Genomic DNA, 23,564 nt, shown 5'->3' with positions numbered 1-23,564 from the left:
CATTTCACTCCATAATATAAGTCGACATCAACCATGATGCTAATACAACACACATAACTTGTACTCCACCCCAGACTCCAAACTCAAAGATTTACCTCTGACAACACATAGCAAAGAAAATACTATCATATATTGATCTATTTGTGCAAAATCATCTTTGAAACATACATTTTAAAAATAAAGTACAAATAATTGTTTATCATTGCTTGTCTCTTTAATAAGTCCAGAATCATCATCGTAATTACATTAAGTGTTTACATATGTTGATTTTTATACATTTTCATATACACTCCTGGAAATTGAAATAAGAACACCGTGAATTCATTGTCCCAGGAAGGGGAAACTTTATTGACACATTCCTGGGGTCAGATACATCACATGATCACACTGACAGAACCACAGGCACATAGACACAGGCAACAGAGCATGCACAATGTCGGCACTAGTACAGTGTATATCCACCTTTCGCAGCAATGCAGGCTGCTATTCTCCCTTGGAGACGATCGTAGAGATGCTGGATGTAGTCCTGTGGAACGGCTTGCCATGCCATTTCCACCTGGCGCCTCAGTTGGACCAGCGTTCATGCTGGATGTGCAGACCGCGTGAGACGACACTCCATCCAGTCCCAAACATGCTCAATGGGGGACAGATCCGGAGATCTTGCTGGCCAGGGTAGTTGACTTACACCTTCTAGAGCACGTTGGGTGGCACGGGATACATGCGGACGTGCATTGTCCTGTTGGAACAGCAAGTTCCCTTGCCGGTCTAGGAATGGTAGAACGATGGGTTCGATGACGGTTTGGATGTACCGTGCACTATTCAGTGTCCCCTCGACGATCACCAGTGGTGTACGGCCAGTGTAGGAGATCGCTCCCCACACCATGATGCCGGGTGTTGGCCCTGTGTGCCTCGGTCGTATGCAGTCCTGATCGTGGCGCTCACCTGCACGGCGCCAAACGCGCATACGACCATCATTGGCACCAAGGCAGAAGCGACTCTCATCGCTGAAGACGACACGTCTCCATTCGTCCCTCCATTCACACCTGTCGCAACACCACTTTAGGTGGGCTGCACGTTGTTGGGGCGTGAGCGGAAGACGGACTAACGGTGTGCGGGATCGTAGCCCAGCTTCATGGAGACGGTTGCGAATGGTCCTCGCCGATACCCCAGGAGCAACAGTGTCCCTAATTTGCTGGGAAGTGGCGGTGCGGTCCCCTACGGCACTGTGTAGGATCCTACGGTCTTAGTGTGCATCCGTGCGTCGCTGCGGTCCGGTCCCAGGTCGACGGGCACGTGCACCTTCCGCCGACCACTGGCGACAACATCGATGTACTGTGGAGACCTCACGCCCCACGTGTTGAGCAATTCGGCGGTACGTCCACCCGGCCTCCCGCATGCCCACTATACGCCCTCGCTCAAAGTCCGTCAACTGCACATACGGTTCACGTCCACGCTGTCGCAGCATGCTACCAGTGTTAAAGACTGCAATGGAGCTCCGTATGCCATGGCAAACTGGCTGACACTGACGGCGGCGGTGCACAAATGCTGCGCAGCTAGCGCCATTCGACGGCCAACACCGCGGTTCCTGGTGTGTCCGCTGTGCCGTGCGTGTGATCATTGCTTGTACAGCCCTCTCGCAGTGTCCGGAGCAAGTATGGTGGGTCTGACACACCGGTGTCAATGTGTTCTTTTTTCCATTTCCAGGAGTGTAGCTATATGGCAATGGATTTCTGAGTTTTGAGTCTTCAACTCTGGAATCCATCATTTCATATGATCCAAGGTCAGTTTGTACATTTATCTCATCATAACCAGTTTTATTACAAGGTCATCCTGTGGTATCCATTCCCATCCCTCAATGAGAGCCCATGAGAGTTGTTGGAGAGTCTGTGATGGAAAAGAATGACCACAAATATGTCTGTCAAGAATATCCCACATATGATCAATGGAGTTTAGGTGGGAGCTCAATGTGGGCCATTCCATTACTTTAATGTCCAGGCTTCACAATATCCCTGCATGGTTCCTGGCATTAGAAGGAATTCTGGGCCATCACAGTTTTCTGCAACCACCACATGGTTCAACAGGATCTGTTTGGTGTGCTGCCTAGCGGTAAAGTGACCATGGGCAATAATGGGATACATATGGCTCTCAACTCTGAAGCCAGCCCACATCATCACAAAACCTTGAAAATCTGTCAGTTTCCTGGGCAACATTTGAGAGGTATTACTCACCATGTGTCTCCACACATGAACATCACCATCACCTTCCATCAGAGGGTATCTGGACTTGCCTGTGAATACTAATAGGTTTCACCAGTGATAAAAATGCCAATTGACAAGGGAATGGAACTGAAGGCAAGCTGCGAGATGATGTATTGTCAAGTGTGGTACTTGAACAGGATGTCTGGATCATACACTTCTTTCTTGTAACCTGTTCATTAGAGTGTGATATGATGCAGCAGCTCCAGCAGCCTTTCTGAGATCATCTTGCAGTGCTCTGGTTGTAATGTTATGATGCGGCAATGCAGAGATGACTGGATGTTGGACTTCATGTGGGGTTGTAAGGTATTGGCAACCTTGTTCAACACACCTTGTGTACTCACCTGCCTCTCTGTAGCATATCCACAACCTTGAGATGACAGATGGCGAGGCATTGGCATCTGCAACAACATGACAGATTGCCCATCCTTTTGGATCAAACAGAACACACTTGCAACTTGCATTGCATTAAGATACTGAACTGCATGTGACTGGTTGAATACAACATCCATAAATGACAACCTCTCTAGAAAGCACTGGGATACCAGTATTCTCTTCCTTCTGAGGAGTCATCTTATATTGTAATGCATGGGGGCCAACAGATGGTGAATGATTTTACACTGAAAGTACATGGCTTGAGAGCCATGCAATATGACCACAGATACCAACTATATCAAAACAAATTCAAAATCCCAGATATTGATATATGTGTTCCTCCAATTCTTTTGAACAATTTCAGTAATTTTCATACTGTCTACTAACATTCTTTTTATGTGTTACTACATTTTGTAAAACTAACTTCTGTTGTTGGACACTGAACATTCATAATTTTTGATTATAATTTTAGTTGTGTATATGTTCTAAGTATGAAATATTGTTATTGTTGTAAATTATTTATGGTCCAATGCCAGAGTGTGACTAGTTAGTGGTAGTTTGATGTATGCAAAGAGTTGTCCAGTTATTATATTATTCACAGCAACTAAAGCAATATTTAAGTTACATTCCGACAGGTAAGCATCTTTTCAGAATTAATTTAGCTGAATTTTACCATTCATTGTATTTGATTCACAGTGATGTGCATTGGAAAACTATTCCAATTAAATCACATGCTTATTATCAAAGTAAATTGATGTTAATGTTGATGATTTTTCACCCATGATGGTACAAAAAGCATCTGAAAATTTCCAAAAATATATTTTTATCACATTAATGCACAATGAAGTTATGGGATGATTGTTTTTGAATGAGGATACCATTGTCTCAAATATCTAAGAAGCACAACTAGATTTTATAATTGACAACATTGTACTAATTTTGCAAGGCACTATCAAATTTTCAAAACAGAATACATTACCATACATACAAGCTATGACACAATTAATGGAAGAGTGTGGGAAAACTAAACAATGAGGAAAATACTAGAATCTAAAATTTCAAATCAGATCAGTCTGTCACATGCACTTAATGAAAATTTGGAATGTGGTATAAATATGAAAATAAATGTGCAAAATTCGCTTGTTTACTGGGCTGAATTTGTGACATCCTCTGCACTAGGTTGCTGAAGATGAACATTTTAGCACCAATTTATTATACTAAAAATTCCAAAAATCATAAAGCACCAACAAAGCCTGTCTTCTGCTTGGGGCAGCTAACAATGCAAACAATGTGTCAAGGCAATTAGTGCAACCAAAATCGGTGTCCAGACACTTACAGATGCCACATGAGCTGAAACTGAGGGTAGAAAAGCAAAAGCAGAAATACTGAACTTCAGTTTCAAATGTTCCTTTACAAAGGAAACTCCAGGAGCATTGACATGCACTACAAAGATGAATGAGACAGATATTAGTGCCAGTGGCACTGAGAAACAGCTTAAATTGCTAAAACTGATGGCTCCAGGGCCCTATACAATCCCCAGTAGATTTTGTACTGAATATGTGGCTGAATTAGTTCCTTTTTGAAGCATAAAAAACAATAGATACCTCAAAAAAATTGTGCCCCATTATTAGAAGAAAGTGTAAGTCACTTCCATCTACAAGAAGGGTCATGGAAATCATCCACAAAATGCAAAAGCCAGCTTGCACTTTTATCACATGAAATCCTGAAAGTTGTGGATCAAGAAAAACAGGTAGAAAATTTTTTGACTTTTGAAATGCATTTAAATCAGTACCACACCAACTCTTACTAACATAAGTAAGATAATGCAAAGTATGAAGCAAAATTTGTATTTGAATCAAGGATTTTCATTAGGGAGGATGTAGCATGTTATTCTGGATGGACAATTGTTAAAGGGTGTAAAAGTAACTTTAGGCATGCACCAGATAATTATGTTGGGACCCTTGCTGTTTATGTTGTGTATTAATGATCTGTCAGACAATATTAGTAGTAACATAAGATATTTCACAGATGATGCAGTTATTCATAATGAGGTACTGTCTGTAAAAAGCAGCAAAAATATTTTCAGATCTTGACAGGTCCAATTCAACGATTGGCAACTATTTAAAGGTTTCAGAAATGTAAAGATGTGCACTTCACAAAAAAATTATACTATGACATTAATATCAATGAGTCACAATTGGGAATCACTCAATTCCTACAAATATATTAGCATAACAATCTGTTGGCATATGGAATCAAATGATAACATAGGCTCAGTGATAGGTAAAGTAGGTGGCAAACTTTAATTCATTGGTAGGATACTTGAAAAATGCAACCGGTCTGCAAAAAGAAGCTTACAAAACACTTGTGTTGCCCATTCTAGAGCGTTGCTCAAGTATTTGAGACCAGGACTAACAGGGAATATTTAACATTTATAAAGACAGGCAGCATGAATGGTCACAGGTTTGTTTGATTCATGGGAGTGCATCATGCACAAGTCGAAAAACCTGAACTTCAATATAGAAGTAAGTTATCTTGCAAAACCTAACTTACAAAGTTTCAAGAATTGGGCTCCATATCCAAATGGAATGTGAAGAAGCCCTAATATGTGATAAATGGGAAGTACTCTCTGCCACGCACTTTACAGTGATCTGCAAAATACAGTGTAGTACCTTAAAGAAATAAAACTGAAGTTTACATGAAGATTATTTTTTGTCTTGTAGTTTGGTGTACATGTTTCTTTTCATTTAAATTAATTTGTAATATTAACTGCAGATAGCATTAAAGATTAGGCCTAAGTGGAGTGGTAAGTAAGAGCAAAGGCTGTAAGATTTCTGAAGAGATCTTTGCAAGATCTTAGGCTACTTTACTTTATGTAATATTCTTAAAGTTCACTTGTGCAGGCTGAATACTTTCTTAATTTAACTAAATTATTAAAGAAATCTGCATATTTTCTTAATGCTAGAGAAAGACTGCTCTACTTCATACACTGATACTGGTGATGTAACTATCACTTTCAGATGCTCATGAAGAGCAGGTTCTATAGATGTGTGACAGTGAATTTTAAACTCTTTCCTTCTGTCAAGTATGTGAAATTTCGTTTTCAGCTCATTCCATTCCACTACAGGATATATTTTGCAAGATCTGCAGCAATACATGCGTGCACTGACTTGCATACTGAACTAGCTTTTCAAAAATAAATAAATCCAGAATAATGTGCCTTCTAAAATTCAAAGTGTTGAACACACAGAGTAACAATTATGTTTAGATTAGATCAGATTCACTTTCATTCCAATTGATCCATAGTGAGGAGGTCCTCCAGGATGTACAACATGTCAGAAAAACAATAATACATGATAAATATTTACAACTGATACAAATAAGCTAATGTACCTTCCACAGGTCCCAAGTGGAATGATCGTAATTTTTTTTTGTAATGAACACTATATGAAAGAATAATTTTACAAACACTAATGACCTGAACTGAAAATAAAAAAAGTTCTTTTTTATTTATAATGTAATAAACATGTAATAGAACTACTATAATACTAATTTATAATGAACACATTACTGCACTGAAATTGTGCAGAAGTTATATTTTGCTAGTCCTGCAAGTTCCACAGGGGAACTTCTGTGAAGTTTGGAAGGTAGGAGACGAGGTACTGGCTGAAGTAAAATTGTGAGGATGTGTCATGAATCATGCTTGGGTAACTCAGTTGGTAGAGCACTTGCCCGTGAAAGGCAAAGGTCCCGAGTTTGAGTCTCAGACTGGCACAAAGTTTTAATCTTGCAGGAAGTTTCAAAATCAGTGCACACTCCGCTGCAGAGTGAAAATTTCATTCTGGAAAAATCCGCCAGGCTGCGGCTAAGCCACGACTCTGCAATATCCTTTCTTTCAGTAGTGCTAGTCCTGCAGGTTTTGCAGGAGAACATCTGTGAAGTTTGGAAGGTAGGAGACGAGGCACTGGCATAAGTAAAATTGTGAGGACAGGTCGTGAGTCGTGCTTGGGTAGCTCAGTTGGTAGAGCACTGCCACAAAAGGCAAAGGTCCCAAGTTCGAGTCTCGGTCCGGCACACAGTTTTAATCTGCCAGGAAGTTTCAAAATCAGCACACAATCTGCTGCAGAGTGAAAATTTCATTCTGGAAACTGGTCGCCATGTGACTAGCGCCTCTCATTGGATAGACCGTTTGCCATGTGGAGCGGTGGGTGGAATAATAGAATAAATGTTTTGTATTTATGCTGTTTGCCATTCTCAACACTGGCTCTCTAACTACAATATTGGCAAACAGAAAGTGATTAGCAAAATGTGAAGCCTGTAATTAGAATTCCTAGTGCCCACTTCATCTGAGAAATACATTTATAGCTACAGCGTATAGGTCTGAGGAATTAGGAGATTGTCTGGGATTCATAACCAAAAACCATTCTTTCTAAAATTTTCACTATATTCTGAAAGCCACAGACCAAAAAGAATCCACACAATCCAACTATCAGAGCAGTTCAGAGTCTAATGCGCTGATGCCACTATAACTGTTCAAATTAAATGTTTAAGTGAATGCTCGCCATAATTTGATGATAATGTTCATCAAACGCCACGCTAATAATTGTAGAATGTCTGTCCTGCGGCGGCATGTGAAAATACAACATATGCAAACTAAAGATAGATCATTAACATCATCCCAAAATTAACACTTCACTCAAAAAGGATTTCATGGTTACGCGTATCCCAAGTAACTTATTACTGCATCCGAGGCTGTTTATATCAACGATACTGACGCGATGCAACTCCCAGCACAGGTGGTGCGCTAATCAGCATCTGGAGAGAACTAGGGCCTCCTTTTTTTTCACGCAGAGTTCATACATATAAAGCCGCAGTGCAGACGGCTAAGGGAACGCCTGATCAAATCTGCTCTCCCGACTAGCTGCTGGGCTAGTAATGCACCAATTTAAGTTATCGAATAAATCATTGCTTCCTTTGCTGATGGCCAATGAAGCTCTCAATTTAAATGTGCAATCAGCACACAAGTAAGTAATCATAATAAAAGTCTGACATGGCTAAGTCAAATATTTTGGGCGAGAGAATTAATTTAATTACACTACACGCAATACACGAGGTCTGAACTTGCTCTTTGGATATACGCTATAGCTTTAGTTTTATAGTTATTCTGTTGAAACTTCTCACATTTTTATGATTATAGCGGATCTCCCTTCTACTTAAATTTAAACATCCTAGCTTTATTTATTCGCCTACTTAATCTATCTTGCTTCCTTAATTTCTAAGGCAAAAACCAGAAAATCATGAATTTCAACTAAAATTTTAATTTGTGAGATCCAGAATACTGTTTCTACTAAATTATTATGCAAAAGGAATCTAAATATAAATTTTTAAGTTTCTGTTGCGCCAATGATTTTTACAGAAAAACTTCCAAATTTGGAAAATGGTTAAAGTTATTGAACTGAAATGATATATAACACATATTGATTTTGTATTACTCCTGACATGCTAGAAACGTTTCAGGTTATTTACCTCATTTTAAAGTATTGCGCAATATTTATGATGTCAGAGCTAGTTACAGTGGACTAGGCTGGCACACAATGGAAAGACTGATGTGAATTTTATAAGGCTGCTTCGCTACATCTGGGTGCAAGTCTTTTGATTTGATGGTGAATGTGATGAATAGACCAAAAAAGAGGGGAGGTGTGGGGAGAGCAAGACAGAAGTATGGAATGTGGCTGTGGAACAGTTATAGCAAGCCCATTACATAATGGTGAGATAAATAATAACTGGCTGCTGCTGTTTTGATAAGGGTGAGTAATGGAACTGTGTAGTCATTAAGGACCAGGTCAGGATTCTTTGATTGGTGATTATTAATGGCCAGAATTTCAAGTAGTGTTAGTTTTCTACCATTAGTTCCTATATGGAGAACATCACATTTCACATAATTTGAATCCTTCCGTGCTCAGTCAGTCTAATAGTTATAGCCCTACCTGACTGAGCAACATATAACTTGCCAAACAGATGGCAGGAAATTCTATGTATTCCAGTCCGCCGCTCGTGGTCTCGCGGTAGCGTTCTCGCTTCCCGAGCACGGGGTCCCGGGTTCGATTCCCGGCGGGGTCAGGGATTTTCACCTGCCTCGAGATGACTGGGTGTTTGTGTTGTCCTCATCATTTCATCATCATCCAGGAAAGTGGCGAAATTGGACTGTGCAAGAGATTGGGTAATTGTACGGGCGCTGATAACCACGCAGTTGAGCGCCCCACAAACCAAACATCATCATCATCATATGTATTCCACTCTGTTCTGAAGATGGAATCTTGTGTTTACTATTGAACAGAAGGTGGGCAGCAGTATTTCTAGTGTAAAAAGCTGGAGTATGTTTCCTTGATTTTAGTTTCCTGGCAAAAAATCTTTGAAGTTCTACCCACATATAGCAGGGGTCTATTTGTTATCAGGGTTGTTTTGTGCTGTCTGAGGTGAATAAAGGAGTGCTGTTATCCTCCATCTCGTCTTTTTGCTGAGTATGTTGTCAATTATTATAGAATTATAACCATTGCTGCATGCTATTTCTTTAATTATTTTCAGTTTATTTTCAGAATACAGTAGGTGGTGCACCATGGAATGGAAGGCTGCATGTTTGTGTGTTATGGGATGAGGGGAATTGGTAGGTATTACTGGGCCTGTTGTAGCTACTTTCCTGTACATCTTAAATAAATGCTGTTGCTTACTGATGTCAATGGTGAGGTCTAAAAAGCTGATAGAATCTCGATCCAACTCTATTGTAAATTTGGTTTTACTATGGTGTGAATTCAAATGCTGAAAAAATTTATTTAATTGTCTACTGGTACCTGTCCAAAAGTGCAGCACATCATCCACATCCCTAGTCAAATATCGTATTTTAAAACTTAGAGGCTCTTTATCTAAAATGTTTGTTCATAATAATCCATAAACATTTCAGCTAATACAGGGCTCAGTGGTGACTCCATTTCTAACCCATCTAACTGACTGTTACAGAATTGTTGAAATTGGAAATAATTTTGCTTTAAGCATTTTTCAGTTGCCATCTTTATATCTTCTGTCTCCACTGGAGTTTTTCTGACATGATGTAACAATTCTGTTGAAATTTCTACTGCTCTGCAAGTGGAAAGTTGGAAAACAGGCTGCTAACATCAATGAGGCTAGTTTTGCACTAGGTGGAATGGGCACATCTTACTTTTTTCACTAAAGCAAGTGAATTAGGTATTCCAAATTTTGGTTGAAATTTAGTTTTTGTTTTAATTAGTGGATCTAATTTTTTTCTAATTTATGGCTAGGTGCTGAAACTAAAGACACTACAGATCTTATTGGTACACATTCTTTGTGAAATAATACATATAATTTGATTGCCACTGGATTCATGATTCTGACATATTTGGAATCACTATTGTGGAACAGTAATACTGTGTATTCAGTTTATTGATAAGACAACTGAATCTTAACTGTTTATAAATTTCAATTACATATTCTTTACTACAATTGATCTGACAGCCAACTCATTCCATATCTCTGAAGTCTCTCCAGACTCATGGGATTTACAAAACACAATGTGTGAATGTATGAATGAATGAATACAATTACTAGATTGAAAAATAAAAGCTGCTAGTGATAAAGTGATAAAACTCTCCTTAAAACTGAAAACTTCAATAAAAAATGTTCTCTGCCTGCTGATTAATTCAATTATAAAACATTTAACAAAACATTCTCACACAACAACAGTTTTTTTCACATCACTGGTAGTAGTAATTCTAAGTTTAACCAAACCTCAGTCATGTAAAATGTAAGGGCCTCACTATACAAACAGTACATTGCAAAGGATGTGCCGTTTTTCATGTCTCACCCTATTATAAATTTCAACAAGGCAATCTGTAAAGGAAAACAATTCCTGCCTCTGCTTGGTACAAGACGTCTGAACTCAAAAATTTAAGTGATGGCCAGTTATACTTGGCACTCATTGCCAATGAGTTTGAATGTAGGTGTCTCAAAATCTTTTGCCATTACAGATGTGAAACAAACATTCTGTAAATCACATATAGTGACCCAGCTAGAACATCTGCTGACATGTGATAATTTTTCTTTAATACATAATTGATGAAGCTGGACAGAATACATCATTCTAGCCACAAAAATATATCTATAATATTTTTAAAATATGATATTTTATGCCAGTTGTGCTCACAGAAAATTTTTAGAAATTCTCTGTGGTGGGTTTGTTTACTTTAAAAAGCTCTAACTTGGCACACCGTAATTACACTATATTTTATTTAATTTAGGAGTAAAGGTAAAAATGTAACAACTGACTAAACATCAAAAGGTATATAAAGAAGACTAAGACTTTTGCTAACTTTGAGGAAAAACCTGCTTTAACTAGAGTATACATACCCCTGTATGGATCCATTGTGCCAGCTGAATAGACTGTGCTTTTTATTTACATATTTAAAATATGTTATTTTTACAAATTCATATTGTTTATATAATTAATGATATGGTTATAATAGAAGGAAACATTCCACGAAGGAAAAATATACCTAAAAACAAAGATGATGTGACTTACCAAATGAAAGTGCTGGCAGGTCGACAGACACACAAACGAACACAAACATACACACAAAATTCAAGCTTTCGCAACAAACTGTTGCCTCATCAGGAAAGAGGGAAGACCAAATAAATATGTCTGCTTGTGTCTGTATATGTGTGTGTGTGCGAGTGTATACCCGTCCTTTTTTCCCCCTAAGGTAAGTCTTTCCGCTCCCGGGACTGGAATGACTCCTTACCCTCTCCCTTAAAACCCACATCCTTTCGTCTTTCCCTCTCCTTCCCTCTTTCCTGATGAGGCAACAGTTTGTTGCGAAAGCTTGAATTTTGTGTGTATGTTTGTGTTCGTTTGTGTGTCTGTCGACCTGCCAGCACTTTCATTTGGTAAGTCACATCATCTTTGTTTTTAGGTATGTTTATATAATTATAATCATGCCAGACACACATACAGCTACAGTTTTTTTTCTGATCTTGAACACTGCCTATAGCTTTTACATATCAAATCAATGACTAAAATCAGTGTTGTTTGCTTCTTCAAATCTCTAGGGAAGATACTGCCAGAAGCAATTGGTGAAGTACAAGAATACATAGATATATGTGATTATGCCGTTGGTCTGTCACGTATGTTTGCTGGGAAACTCTTTCCATCTGAGCGTGAGGGACATCTTCTGATTGAAAAATGGAATCCATGGGGTGTTGTTGGAGTAATTAGTGCGTTCAACTCTCCTGTAGCAGTATATGGTTGGAACAGTGCTATTGCCATGGTAAGTTTCAGTTTCAGGAGTATTATAGCATCCTGTCTGACAGTTATAGTGAATTAAATTGTTTTCTGCACACAAACTGGCAAGAAGCTGCAACTTTATTGTATGGCAAAATGTGTATAATGTATGAGCTATGCCAGAATTTACAGTTTACACATTTTCCTACACTACTGGACATTAAAATTGCTACACCACATAGATGAGATGTTACAGATGCAAAATTGAACTGACAGGAAGAAGATGCTGTGATATGCAAATGATTAGCTTTTCAGAGCATTCACACAAGGTTGGCACCGGTGGCGACACCTACGATGTGTTGACATGAGGAAAGTTTCCAACTGATTTCTCATACACAAACAGTAGTTGACCGGCGTTGCCTGGTGAAACATTGTTGTGATGCCTCGTGTAAGGAGGAGAAACGCGTACCATCATGTTTCTGACTTTGATAAAGTTTGGATTGTAGCCTGTTGCGATTGCGGTTTATCATATCATGACATTACTGCTTGCATTGGTCAAGATCTAATGACTGTTAGCAGAATATGGAATCGGTGGGTTCAGGAGGGTAATACGGAACACCGTGCTGGATCCCAACAGCCTTGTATCAATAGCAGTTGAGATGACAGGCATCTTATCGCATGGCTGTAAAGTATTGTGACTCAATCCCTGAGTCAACAAATGGAGACGTTTGCAAGACAACAACAGTTCGACGACGTTTGCAGCAGTATGGACTATCAGCTTGGAGACAGGGCTGCGGTTACCCTTGACACTGCATCACAGGCAGGAGCACCTGTGATGGTGTACTCAATGACGAACATGGGTGTGTGAATGGCAAAATGTAATTTTTTTGGATGAATTCAGGTTCTGTTGACAGCATCATGATGGTCGCATCTGGGTTTGGCGACATCGCGGTGAACGCACATTGGAAGCGTGTATTCATCATCGCCATACTGGCATATCACCCAGCGTGATGGTATGGGGTGCCATTGTTTACACATCTCGCTCACCTCTTGTTCACATTGACGGCACTTTGAACAGTGGATGTTACCTTTCAGATGTGTTATGACCCATGGCTCTACCCTTCATTCGATCCCTGCGAAACCCTACATTTCAGGAGGATAATGCACGGCTGCATGTTGCAGGTCCTGTACGGACCTTTCTGGATACAGAGAATATTCGACTACTGCCCTGGACAGCACATTCTCCAGATTTCTCACCAATTGATAATGTCTGGTCAATGGTGGCCGAGTAACTGGTTTGTCACAACACATCGGTCACTACTCTTGATGAACTGTGGTATTGTGTTGAAGCTACAGGGCAACCTGTGCCTGTACATGCCATCCAAGCTCTGTTTGACTCAGTGCCCAGGTGTATCAAGGCCATTATTATGGCCAGAGGTGGTTGTTCTGGGTATTGATTTCTCAGGATCTATGCACCCAAATTCCGTGAAAATGTAATCATATGTCAGTTCTAGTATAATATATTTGTCCAATGAATACCTGTTTATCATCTGCATTTCTTCTTGGTGTAGCAATTTTAATTACCAGTAGTGTATGTATATGTCAGTCTTAAAAGGTTGTGGCAAACATAAACTGCAATTTTCTGGTGATTAAAGATTCAAAGTGCTATTGTCACATACAAATAAAAATTACAATACAGATCTGTAAGGGTTGCTGCCTTGACAGAGGTTTGAAATGATAACATGAACTAGGCTATTCATGTTTTATGCTACAGGGAATATTTGTTACTGCATAAATATGTGTCAGTGATTGGTTAGCATACTAATCAGTTTAGATCAGGGGAAACAGTTAGCAAGTGTGTTATGAGAACTATCATATTCTGCATGGATTTTTAATTTAGTACATAGAAAAAAAGACTGACAGCATAAATTTCTTATGATACTTCATATGGTATCCTCTGAATATGGACAGAACAAAAAGAAAGGAGAGCTACAGAAACTTTTCTGACAATGGGTTGTTGTGCAAAAACAGTGAATTTCTGTCAAAGATTGCCAAGCAAGGAAGATTACAGAGAATTTTATGGCATTTTTCTAATGAGTACTACCTGAGACAGAGATTAAATATGGTATGCTCTGGTAGAATATCAATAATTTCAGACTAAAGGACACCACTCACAAAATAGCAGAACCGTTGAATTGTCAACAGATACACACAGAAAAGAAAGAAAGCTTGATAGCTTTTGGAATCAATCCTTTCTCGAGCTAGAGTTCAAGAGTTCAAGTACATACACAAAGTGTACACACGTAACCCCCCCCCCCCTCTCTCCACACACACACACACACACACACACACACACACACACACTCACTGGGTGTCCACCATACAAACTGTAGTGCTAGCTGGATGCACAATGCTGTGATTTCAGTTCAGCAGGTGACCTGGGCAGGAAGGGGGTAGTGTTTGGTGAGGTGGGTAGAGGGAGAAACAGGCAAGAGGAAGAAAGATGGGCTGGCAGTGGGCAACCACAGAAGACCAAAATATCAGAAATATTAGAAGTGCAAGGCCCATATTTTGACATGGAAACAGAGAGTGAGAGTAGTGCTCCAAGTGGCCATGGCAGTGAACTTTAAATTCAAGGAATATGACACAGAAATCCATATTATTGCTTTTTAAAATGTGACTATTAGATGATAATATTTTTCATTTGTGCTTTATGTATGGGTCTGCTAGTCTGGTGGAAAAGTGTATTTATTTGTAAAACACAATATTGCAATTTTGACCATGTGGCTGTTATGTTCCTGATTATGACCTTCTTGTGTGTATTGCACTTTCTGAATTTCAATGTAAATATTTTGCTTGTATTCCATTTAATCTTTGTCCTTGTACACAGTAGTGGGTGTGGTAAATGATTACATATTTATTTTTATTTCATATGAAATAGAAACTGGTTTCATCATATGGTATTGTGGTAAGTTCTATGGGACCAAACTGCTGATGTCATCAGTCATATGGTATTCTATGGACTCATGTCTATCTGTTACTTCTTATGAATCCATGTGTGAATTGTTTGATTTAAATGCACTTTAAGTATATTGTGCTAAAATGTACTATTTGTAGTACCAGTTAATAACGTTTGAAAACATTTGTGTAACTACTTTTGCATTTTTAGCATTTCAAGAAAGAATGGTGTAGTCACCAAGACTACAAAGCATAGGGCCTACTCATCTAGATTCACATTCAAACTCTTTAAGACACTGTGAAATGCATGGCACTCCATGACAAGAAGCAACATCATTAAAAGCATAGTTAGATAATCATTCCATGGCAAGATATAATAAATTTGACTACCAATACTGTTAAAACCTGCAAATATGGAGTTCTACATTAAATATGAGAAAGTACTGAAAACAGATACGAACAAAAATAACATAGAATATGAGCAATATGCAATACATTTAAATTGAGCAGTTCACACTTAGATTTGTAGGCAATAACAGATACGCATAAGTCCACAGAACACCACGCAATGAAAGCAACTTCTAATTTATATGAAACAAAAACAATTTTGAAATCATTTACTGTACCCAGTGTTATGGATGTGAGAAGAACACAGTCAGAATACATGTCACATATATACAACACAATTCAAAGAGTGCAGTAGATCTGAGAGGTCGTAATGAGAAGCACACTGTGCTGAAACCAGCTTCTGTTAACAATGAAGTAAAAACATAGAAGACTAAAAATTAACCAATAAGAAAGCAAGATGATGGACTGAGAAACTTACACCATTTCAAGTGGTGTGGCAACAAACCAAAGGCATGTTACTAGAAGTCCCCATGTGAGTTTGAACCTGTGTGGCTAACTAGCAGCTAGGAGGGGGCCAGTCAGTTTGCTGGCTAGGAACACAGGAGGAAGGGGTGGCAGAGGTATGGGCTAGGCATGTGCTTCACAGATGCTGGAGCTGGTGGTGAGTGGCACACAATGAATATGATGTGGAGATGTCAATTGGGAAGAGATGATAAGTGAGAGGAAGGTGAAACTGTTGGGTGGTGAGAGGGAGGACTGTGCATTAAAGGAGTTTGAGGCAAGGAGTTTGTGTTGCAAGTGTATCTCACATCTGTGTAGTTCAGAACAGCTGGTGGCAATGCAAGGATCCATATTTCCCTGGTTGTGAAGCAGCCATTGAAACTGAGCATATTGTTCTCAGTTGGAAGTTGTGCTGCTGGGTGTTGAATTTATTTTGAGCCCTGGCTTGGCAGTAGCCATTTATTCTGGTGGATGCCTGATTGGTTGTCATACTGACATACAATGCTGTGCAGTGATTGAAGCAGAACTGATATATGACATAGCTGGGTTCAAAGGTGGCCTTGCCTCTGATGGGGTGGGATAGGCTAGTGACCAGAATGGAGCAGGAACTGTGTGAGCAAGTAATAATGGATCAGGAGTGAGAGTGGCATAGGGATGGACTAGAATATCCTGCAGGTTGCATCAGCAATGGAATACAGACTTACTAGCAGTGGAAAGGATCGTTGGTAGAATGCCCCTTATTTCAGAGCATGACGAATGATAAGGCCTTGGTGAAAGGGAAATCTGCTTGTAGACTAAGTTTGGGAGGTAGCACCTGTTTGTGAAGGTCCTTGTGAGACATTCACTATACTGGGTAAGGGAGTTCTCATCACTGCAGACATGGAGTCCACAGGTGGTGAGGTTGTATGGGACAGGTTTTTTGGTGTGGAAGGATTGACAGTGGTCAAAACACTGGTACTTTTCATGGTTGGTAGGTCCACATTAAACCCATTAACCACCAACAGTATAAGCATTTCAACAGCTGCCATCCCTTCCATATAACCTTGATCTATGTATGGCATATTTACAGGGGTGAAAATTCCCTTGCCCAGAGCGCTGAAGGTCTCCGCAGAGGACCTAATTCACACACCTAATCTGCAAACAGATTTATCATGTCATATTCTTGTACGCTTCTAATTCTCCCACCACTCCCCCAAAAATCAACTACAAAAGAGCACCTTTCTCATCACTAGTACCATCCTGGACTGGAACAAATGAGTCAAATCCGTAGACAGGACTTTGATTATCTATAATTATGCCCCAAAACAATGGGTTGGGTTGGGTTGTTTGGAGGAAGAGACCAAACTGCAAAGTCATCGGTCCCATCGGATTATGGAAGGACAGGGAAGGAAGTTGGCCATGCCCTTTCAAAGGAACCATCCCGGCATTTGCCTGGAGTAATTTAGGGAAATCACAGAAAACCTAAATCACGATGGCCGGACACAGGACTGAACCGTCGTCCTCCCGGACGCGAGTCCACCAAAACAAGGGACATCATACTCAAGATCCTTCTCATTCCTCCTAATGTGCCCTGCTTCTCACCCAGTCTACGTAACATCATAGTCCATCCTTACACCGCTCCTAACTGTAGTAGGATACTACACTTTTTTCATTTTGTGAAGTGCATGTTTTACATTTCAGAATATTTAAAGCAAAGTGCCAATCCTTGCACCATCCATCTTGAATGTGTATCAGTACCTGACTGAACCTTTGTGCACTTTCTTAAGATAATACTGTACTATAGGTAACTGAATCTGCACAAAGTCTGAAGTTATCAATATTTTCTCATTAATGTACACTAGCAACAGAAGGGTCCCAACACACTTCACTAGAGCATACTAGAAGTTTCAGTTGCATCTGTCAGTGACTCCCCATCCAGTATAACACTGCATACTGCCTACCAGGAAATAATTAATCCAATCAAACATTTTGTTTGATACCCCCATATGATCATACTTTCATTAATAATATGTGGTTGGTATGACTTTGAGTCAAATGTTTTTTCAGAAGTCAAGCAATACGGCATACACCTGACTGCCTTGATCTATGGCTTTCTGCATGTCATGCAAGAATAATGCTAGCTGAAATCAAACAATGGAAAAATCCAGAATGGAATAATGCCAATATTATGAAAGGATAGATTGATACTCACTGTATAGAGGATATGTTGAGTCACAGACAGACACAACAAAAAGATTGCTGTACATTTGAGCTTTCAGCCTAAAGGCCTTCTAACATATAAACATATAAACACACACACACACACACACACACACACACACACGCACGCACGTATGTGTGCGCGCGCGCGCGCTTGCACACAGCTCCCATGACCACTGTCTGTGGCCTGATCTGGCCTTAGTGGCCAGAGACAGTGGCCATGTGTGTGTGTGTGTGTGTGTGTGTGTGTGTTTTGTGCTTCTATGGATGTGCATTTTCTACTTTGGAAGACTACCTTTTGGCCAAAATCTTAAACATACAGTAGACCACTTGTTGTGCCTGTCTGCAACTCAACTTCTCCTCTATATGGTGAGTAGTAATCTATACTTTTCATAATAAAAATGCTAGATGGTTTTAGCATGACCAATTTTCAGCTCATTTATGATGGGTAGCATGTAGGATGTCATTCTGTTCAGATGCTGTTCTGTGTTGTAAGATTCTACAAAAAATGGGTGTCAGACACAATGGATGGTAGTTTTGTGGATTACTTCTGCTACACTTCTTCTAAATTTGTGTGAACTGAGCTTTCTTCCAATGAAGTAGAAAAAGGTCTCAGCCATATGTTTACCTTTTGTGTCTTCCACCTAATTTTAATCCTTCATTTCATGCACTGTTTTTATAACTCCCATGCCTTCTCCCCCCCTCCCCCTCTCTCCCCCCTACAGTTTCATACTATGCCCACTGCCCATCCATTATCTATCACCTATATTTACAATTGTGACTACATCTCTTTATAGACAGATTTTTATTCGTTTTCTCACTTCTCACTTACTGGACTCACATTCAGGAGGACAGCAGTTCAAGCCTGCATCTGGCCATCCTGATTTAGCTTTCCTGTGATTTCCGTAAATCACTTCAGGCAAATGCTGGGATGGTTCCTTTGAAAAGTCATGGATGATTTCCTTCCACATTCTTACCTAATTTGTTGGGACTGGTGACATCACTGTTTGGTCCCCTCCCCCCAAAATCAACCAGCCAACCAACCTCTCACTCACTTTTTTTTAGCTTCTACATTTATTTTCATATTTTATCATTTAATAGTTATTTTTTGCAGCTTGTAATCAACCACAAACACCAATTTATTGCCTGCTGATTGAGAACATTCATGTTATTTTAAAATATTTGGTATTATTGTTGGTTGCAAATCTTTCACAAAGTTACTGTTTTTTCTACCCCCTTTTTTTATATCTGATGGAATCATGTGGCTAGTTCTTTCCTTGGTTGACTAGTATTTAATGATTTAACTCAATTAATATAGAGGAAACAACACTGTTTCTGAAACTCTGAGTGTTGGAATGTAAATTTTAAGTCTTTTTACAATGTTATTACTAAGCTTTTTCATTTATGTTCTGCTTCTCCAATGACAACATTTTTAATCCATATTCTATATGTACATAACTTGGTAAATAAAGGTGCTTCCAATACTTTTTTGTTCTGTTTGGTATTTTCTTTAATACAATGTAAATAAATTGCAGTAGTGCTACACCTTGTCCTCACAGTTAAATAGCAATCTTCAAACAATGGAACACAGTTTACAACACCCACAAAATGTTTCAGGTATGTGGAAATGCTTTGTTGTGGAAGGGGGCTCCAACAACCCCTCTTGTATCTGTTGCTACTAGCAAGATCTTAGCATCAGTATTAGAAAAAAATAATCTTCCTGGTGCCATTTGTTCTTTGTGCACTGGCGGAACTGACATTGGACAAGCTATTGCAAAAGATACTAGGCTGCCACTGGTAGCATTTACTGGTAGCACAAATGCTGGCCAAAAGGTAAGAGCATATAATTCTAAGTGTGTTTGTGAGAAATTTACCATATGCTAATAAGAGAAATTTACACTGAGCATAAAGTTCATTTTCAAGGAAAGTGAAGGATTCATATTTTCATCACCAATTTTTTCTTAAAGTTGATAAAAAGATGAAATATTGGATATGAAGCCAAAATGAGATGTGATTTTACTGTAATAGTCTATAATATACAGCACAACTGCAGAGTAAATATTCATATGACAACTGTTTGGTTTAAAAAATGTAAAGCAAATTAGAATTTGAAGTCATATTGATGACGAGGTCACTAGATGTAGCAGTTCAGATCAGTGAAGGATGAGGGAGGAACTCAGCTGTGCCCTTAAACAGTTTAGGGAAACTTTGGGTTATCTAAATCAGGATGACTGGACAAGGATTAAACTGTCACCCTCCTAACCATGAATCCCGTGTCTTACTAATGTGCCATCACTCTCAGACATTTGATATTGCACTTCATGACAGATTAACTGAGTAATGGATGGATGTTGGTGTAGATGACAGAGTTACATTTTATATTTTTGATGAAATGATTACTTCAACAGAATCAGAGTAATATGACAGCTGCTAGTTTCATTGACCTTTGTTATGTTTGCCACTGTTCATACACTCTTTGGTGTGTATAATTTTCAGAGCAAATCTTACTTATAGATAAATTTCTTTTAGGTATGATGAGCTCATGCTATAGTAATATATCAATACATTGTACAAATTACAGTACACATTAATGGAATAAAGAAGCAAATATGTATACGTGGTTCACAAGAAAAAGCCATGGGTGCTACTAAATTCGCATTCTACAAGCACATCTCTGCTCTGCAAACTACTGTGAAGTGCATGGTAGAAGGAACTTTGCATTGTAAAATGTATTGGACTTTCTCCCTGTTTCATTTGCATATGGACTGTGGGAAGAAATGCTGCAAATGCTGCTCAGGTGCCAGTTTGATTGCTGTAATTAGTCTATTTAATCTAATCAGGATCTGCTAGTTCAGGTTTTTCAGTATCTCTGTTACACTCTTCTGAGGTTCTAGAAAACCTGTGACCATTCATACTGCCTTTCTTTGTGTAAGTTCAACAAGCCCTTTCAGTCTTATTTAATATGGGTTCCACACCAGAAGGAGTTACAAGAGTGTTTTGTAAGCTATGTCCTCAGTGCCCAGAAACAATGGTCATGTGTGTTTGGCCTCATGAGAGTCTGGCTTCAGTGGGCAGGGACAGAAGTCGTGTATGTGCAAGTTATGCTTCTGAGAATGTGTGTGTGTTTTCCGCTTCAGAAGAAGGCCTTTTCACTGGAAGCTTAAGTTTATAGCAGTCTTTTCATTTGTCTGTTTGCAACTCACTGTCTCCTCTGTAAGGTGAACAGCAATCTGTCCTTTTCATATTGCTGTCAATAGTTATTTTATTGATTAACACAGTGAGAGAAATATTAGGTAGTGGTGTGGTGATATGCGGTTGATGATCTTATGAGACTGTAGATGTGTGACATGCTACATTTATGAAGTGCACAGTCACAAATACTACTTTTATTTTGATCATAACTTGTATTCTACTAATGAGAAAAAAAAATTCAGAAACTTTTATGTGTTAAATTTCTCATTCTCTTTTCATTTTTTCAAAATATTTAAGGGTCTGTGAAATTTGCAAGCATTTATTTTTAGTGTGTGTTGAAGCCCACCCAGTTTAGACTAATAATGTTTAATATCTATCAAGAAGGCAATCACTTCTGATCTAGAAGATGCAATGAGGTGTATAGTCCTAAGAAAAAATTACTACACACTGCAGCTCAGTTTTCAAACATGTATTGTTCATGCACATATGTTTCACAGATGTACATCTCCTCTCTCTATAAATGCTACTGTCCATTGGTAAGAGTAGTTATCTCATGTATGATGTGTCAGGTACATGCAAAAGAGCCCATTGGTGTAAAAAGAAATCACTTCCAAACATGGCATTAGCACACTGAGGATTGAGCAGCTAAGGTGTTGTTCATCTGGTTGATACTGCACTTTTTCATAGGTTTTTCTCAATTTTGACTAGTAGATTCTACTACACAGAATTTACTTCAGGTTATTGTATTTGAAACAGGAGCTTTTTTCTATGAAACACTGCAAAGATGCAGAGACGTACATGAGTGACCTATTTTTTGTATTGAAATAAAATATATAATTTCACAAGAACAAATTTTTTCATCTTTAGTTTCCTAAGTGGAAATAGAATTAAAACCATTGGTACTAAAGACAAAACTATTTGAAATGTAGGTTTTATTACTTATTACTAAGTTAAAGTTGGAAAACAAAGTCCTACATTGCATTCTTCTCAAATAGCATCTAGTATCTTTTCTTGCCACTTTCCCTTGTTTTGTTTTGTACAAACCTTACATCTCCTCTGTAGCAATTTTGACATTTCTGTAGCTGGAAAAAATTTAAGAAAATGTCTTCCACTGAGTCTTTTTACAGGTGAACTACTTTGATTGGAAGTTGCTTCAATTTGCCTCCTCTGTTTTTCAAAGCTGTTGCAAAGTCAGTAATGAATGCAACAACATGTTTGCTAGTAGGCATCAGCTTTTTACATAGGTTTTATAAATTTACAATCCTCATCATGACAAAGTGAAAAAAGCTTTCTTCCACTTCCTCTGAAAAAGCTAATAGGCCATTACCAGGGCAAATGATTAACAGCAGCATTGTTTTTATTATAATACAAAAGACAGGCAGGTTTCATCTTTTGTCATTTCTTATTTTAGTCTGGCATTGACATTGGGTGCACTCATTTTGTGTTTTGTTGTTAAAAGAAATACATTCCTAGTGTCTTTCCATTTCACAGACAACAAATGGTCTTATATAGGAAATGGATTTTTTATTTTCCTGGTTAATTAGATCTTTAGCTAGCTAGTTTCTATTTTCAGTATTATACTGTAAGGAGTGTACCTGTGGTCTAGGAGTAGTGTCTTTGATTCATAATCAAAACATATTCAGTCCCAGGTTCGATCCCCGCCACTGCCTAAATTTTGATAAATAATTAGCATTGGCGGCTGAAGACTTCCGGCATAAGAAGTCAGCCTCATTCTGCCAACGGCCTTGTCAAAGAGGGCGGAGGAGTGGATAGAGGTTCAGGGCACTCTCTTGTCCTAGGGGTGGGAAATTGCCCCTAAAGGCGGAAGAATCAGCAATGATCAACGACATGAGGATGCAGAAGGCAATGGAAACCACTGCATTAAAGACATGTAATGTGTATCCACAGTACATGTGGCCTGTAATTGAAGAAGTGTCATGATGATCTCTCCATTGGCAAAAGATTCCGGAATAGTCCCCCATTCGGATCTCCGGGAGGGGACTGCCAAGGGGGAGGTTACCATGAGAAAAAGATTGAATAATCAATGAAAGGGTAATGTTCTATGAGTCGGGGCATGGAATGTCAGAAGGTTGAATGTGGTAGGGAAACTAGAAAATCTGAAAAGGGAAATGCAAAGGCTCAATCTAGATATAGTAGGGGTCAGTGAAGTGAAGTGTAAGGAAGACAAGGATTTCTGGTCAGATGAGTATCGGGTAATATCAACAGCAGCAGAAAATGATATAACAGGTGTAGGATTCATTATGAATAGGAAGGTAGGGCAGAGGGTGTGTTACTGTGAACAGTTCAGTGACCGGGTTGTTCTAATCAGAATCGACAGCAGACCAACACCGACAATGATAGTTCAGGTATACATGCCGACGTCGCAAGCTGAAGATGAACAGACAGAGAAAGTGTATGAGGATATTGAAAGGGTAATGCAGTATGTA

The 23,564-nt window shown here is 39.0% G+C and overlaps 1 protein-coding gene across 1 annotated transcript in view; it reads left to right on the top strand.

Moving 5' to 3' along the window:
- Positions 1–23,564, top strand: part of LOC126189041 (alpha-aminoadipic semialdehyde dehydrogenase-like) — a 134,512-nt gene that overhangs the window by 52,788 nt on the left and 58,160 nt on the right. The window contains exons 3-4 of the mRNA XM_049930893.1: positions 11,748–11,965; positions 19,543–19,758. Coding sequence (XP_049786850.1) covers positions 11,748–11,965; positions 19,543–19,758 — 434 coding nt within the window. The remainder of the gene's footprint in view (positions 1–11,747; positions 11,966–19,542; positions 19,759–23,564) is intronic.

This window comes from Schistocerca cancellata, chromosome 5, assembly GCF_023864275.1.
Source record: "Schistocerca cancellata isolate TAMUIC-IGC-003103 chromosome 5, iqSchCanc2.1, whole genome shotgun sequence".
Lineage (NCBI taxonomy): Eukaryota > Metazoa > Arthropoda > Insecta > Orthoptera > Acrididae > Schistocerca > Schistocerca cancellata.
Note: the sequence above shows the minus strand (reverse complement) of the source record. Positions and strands in the feature narration are given on the sequence as shown.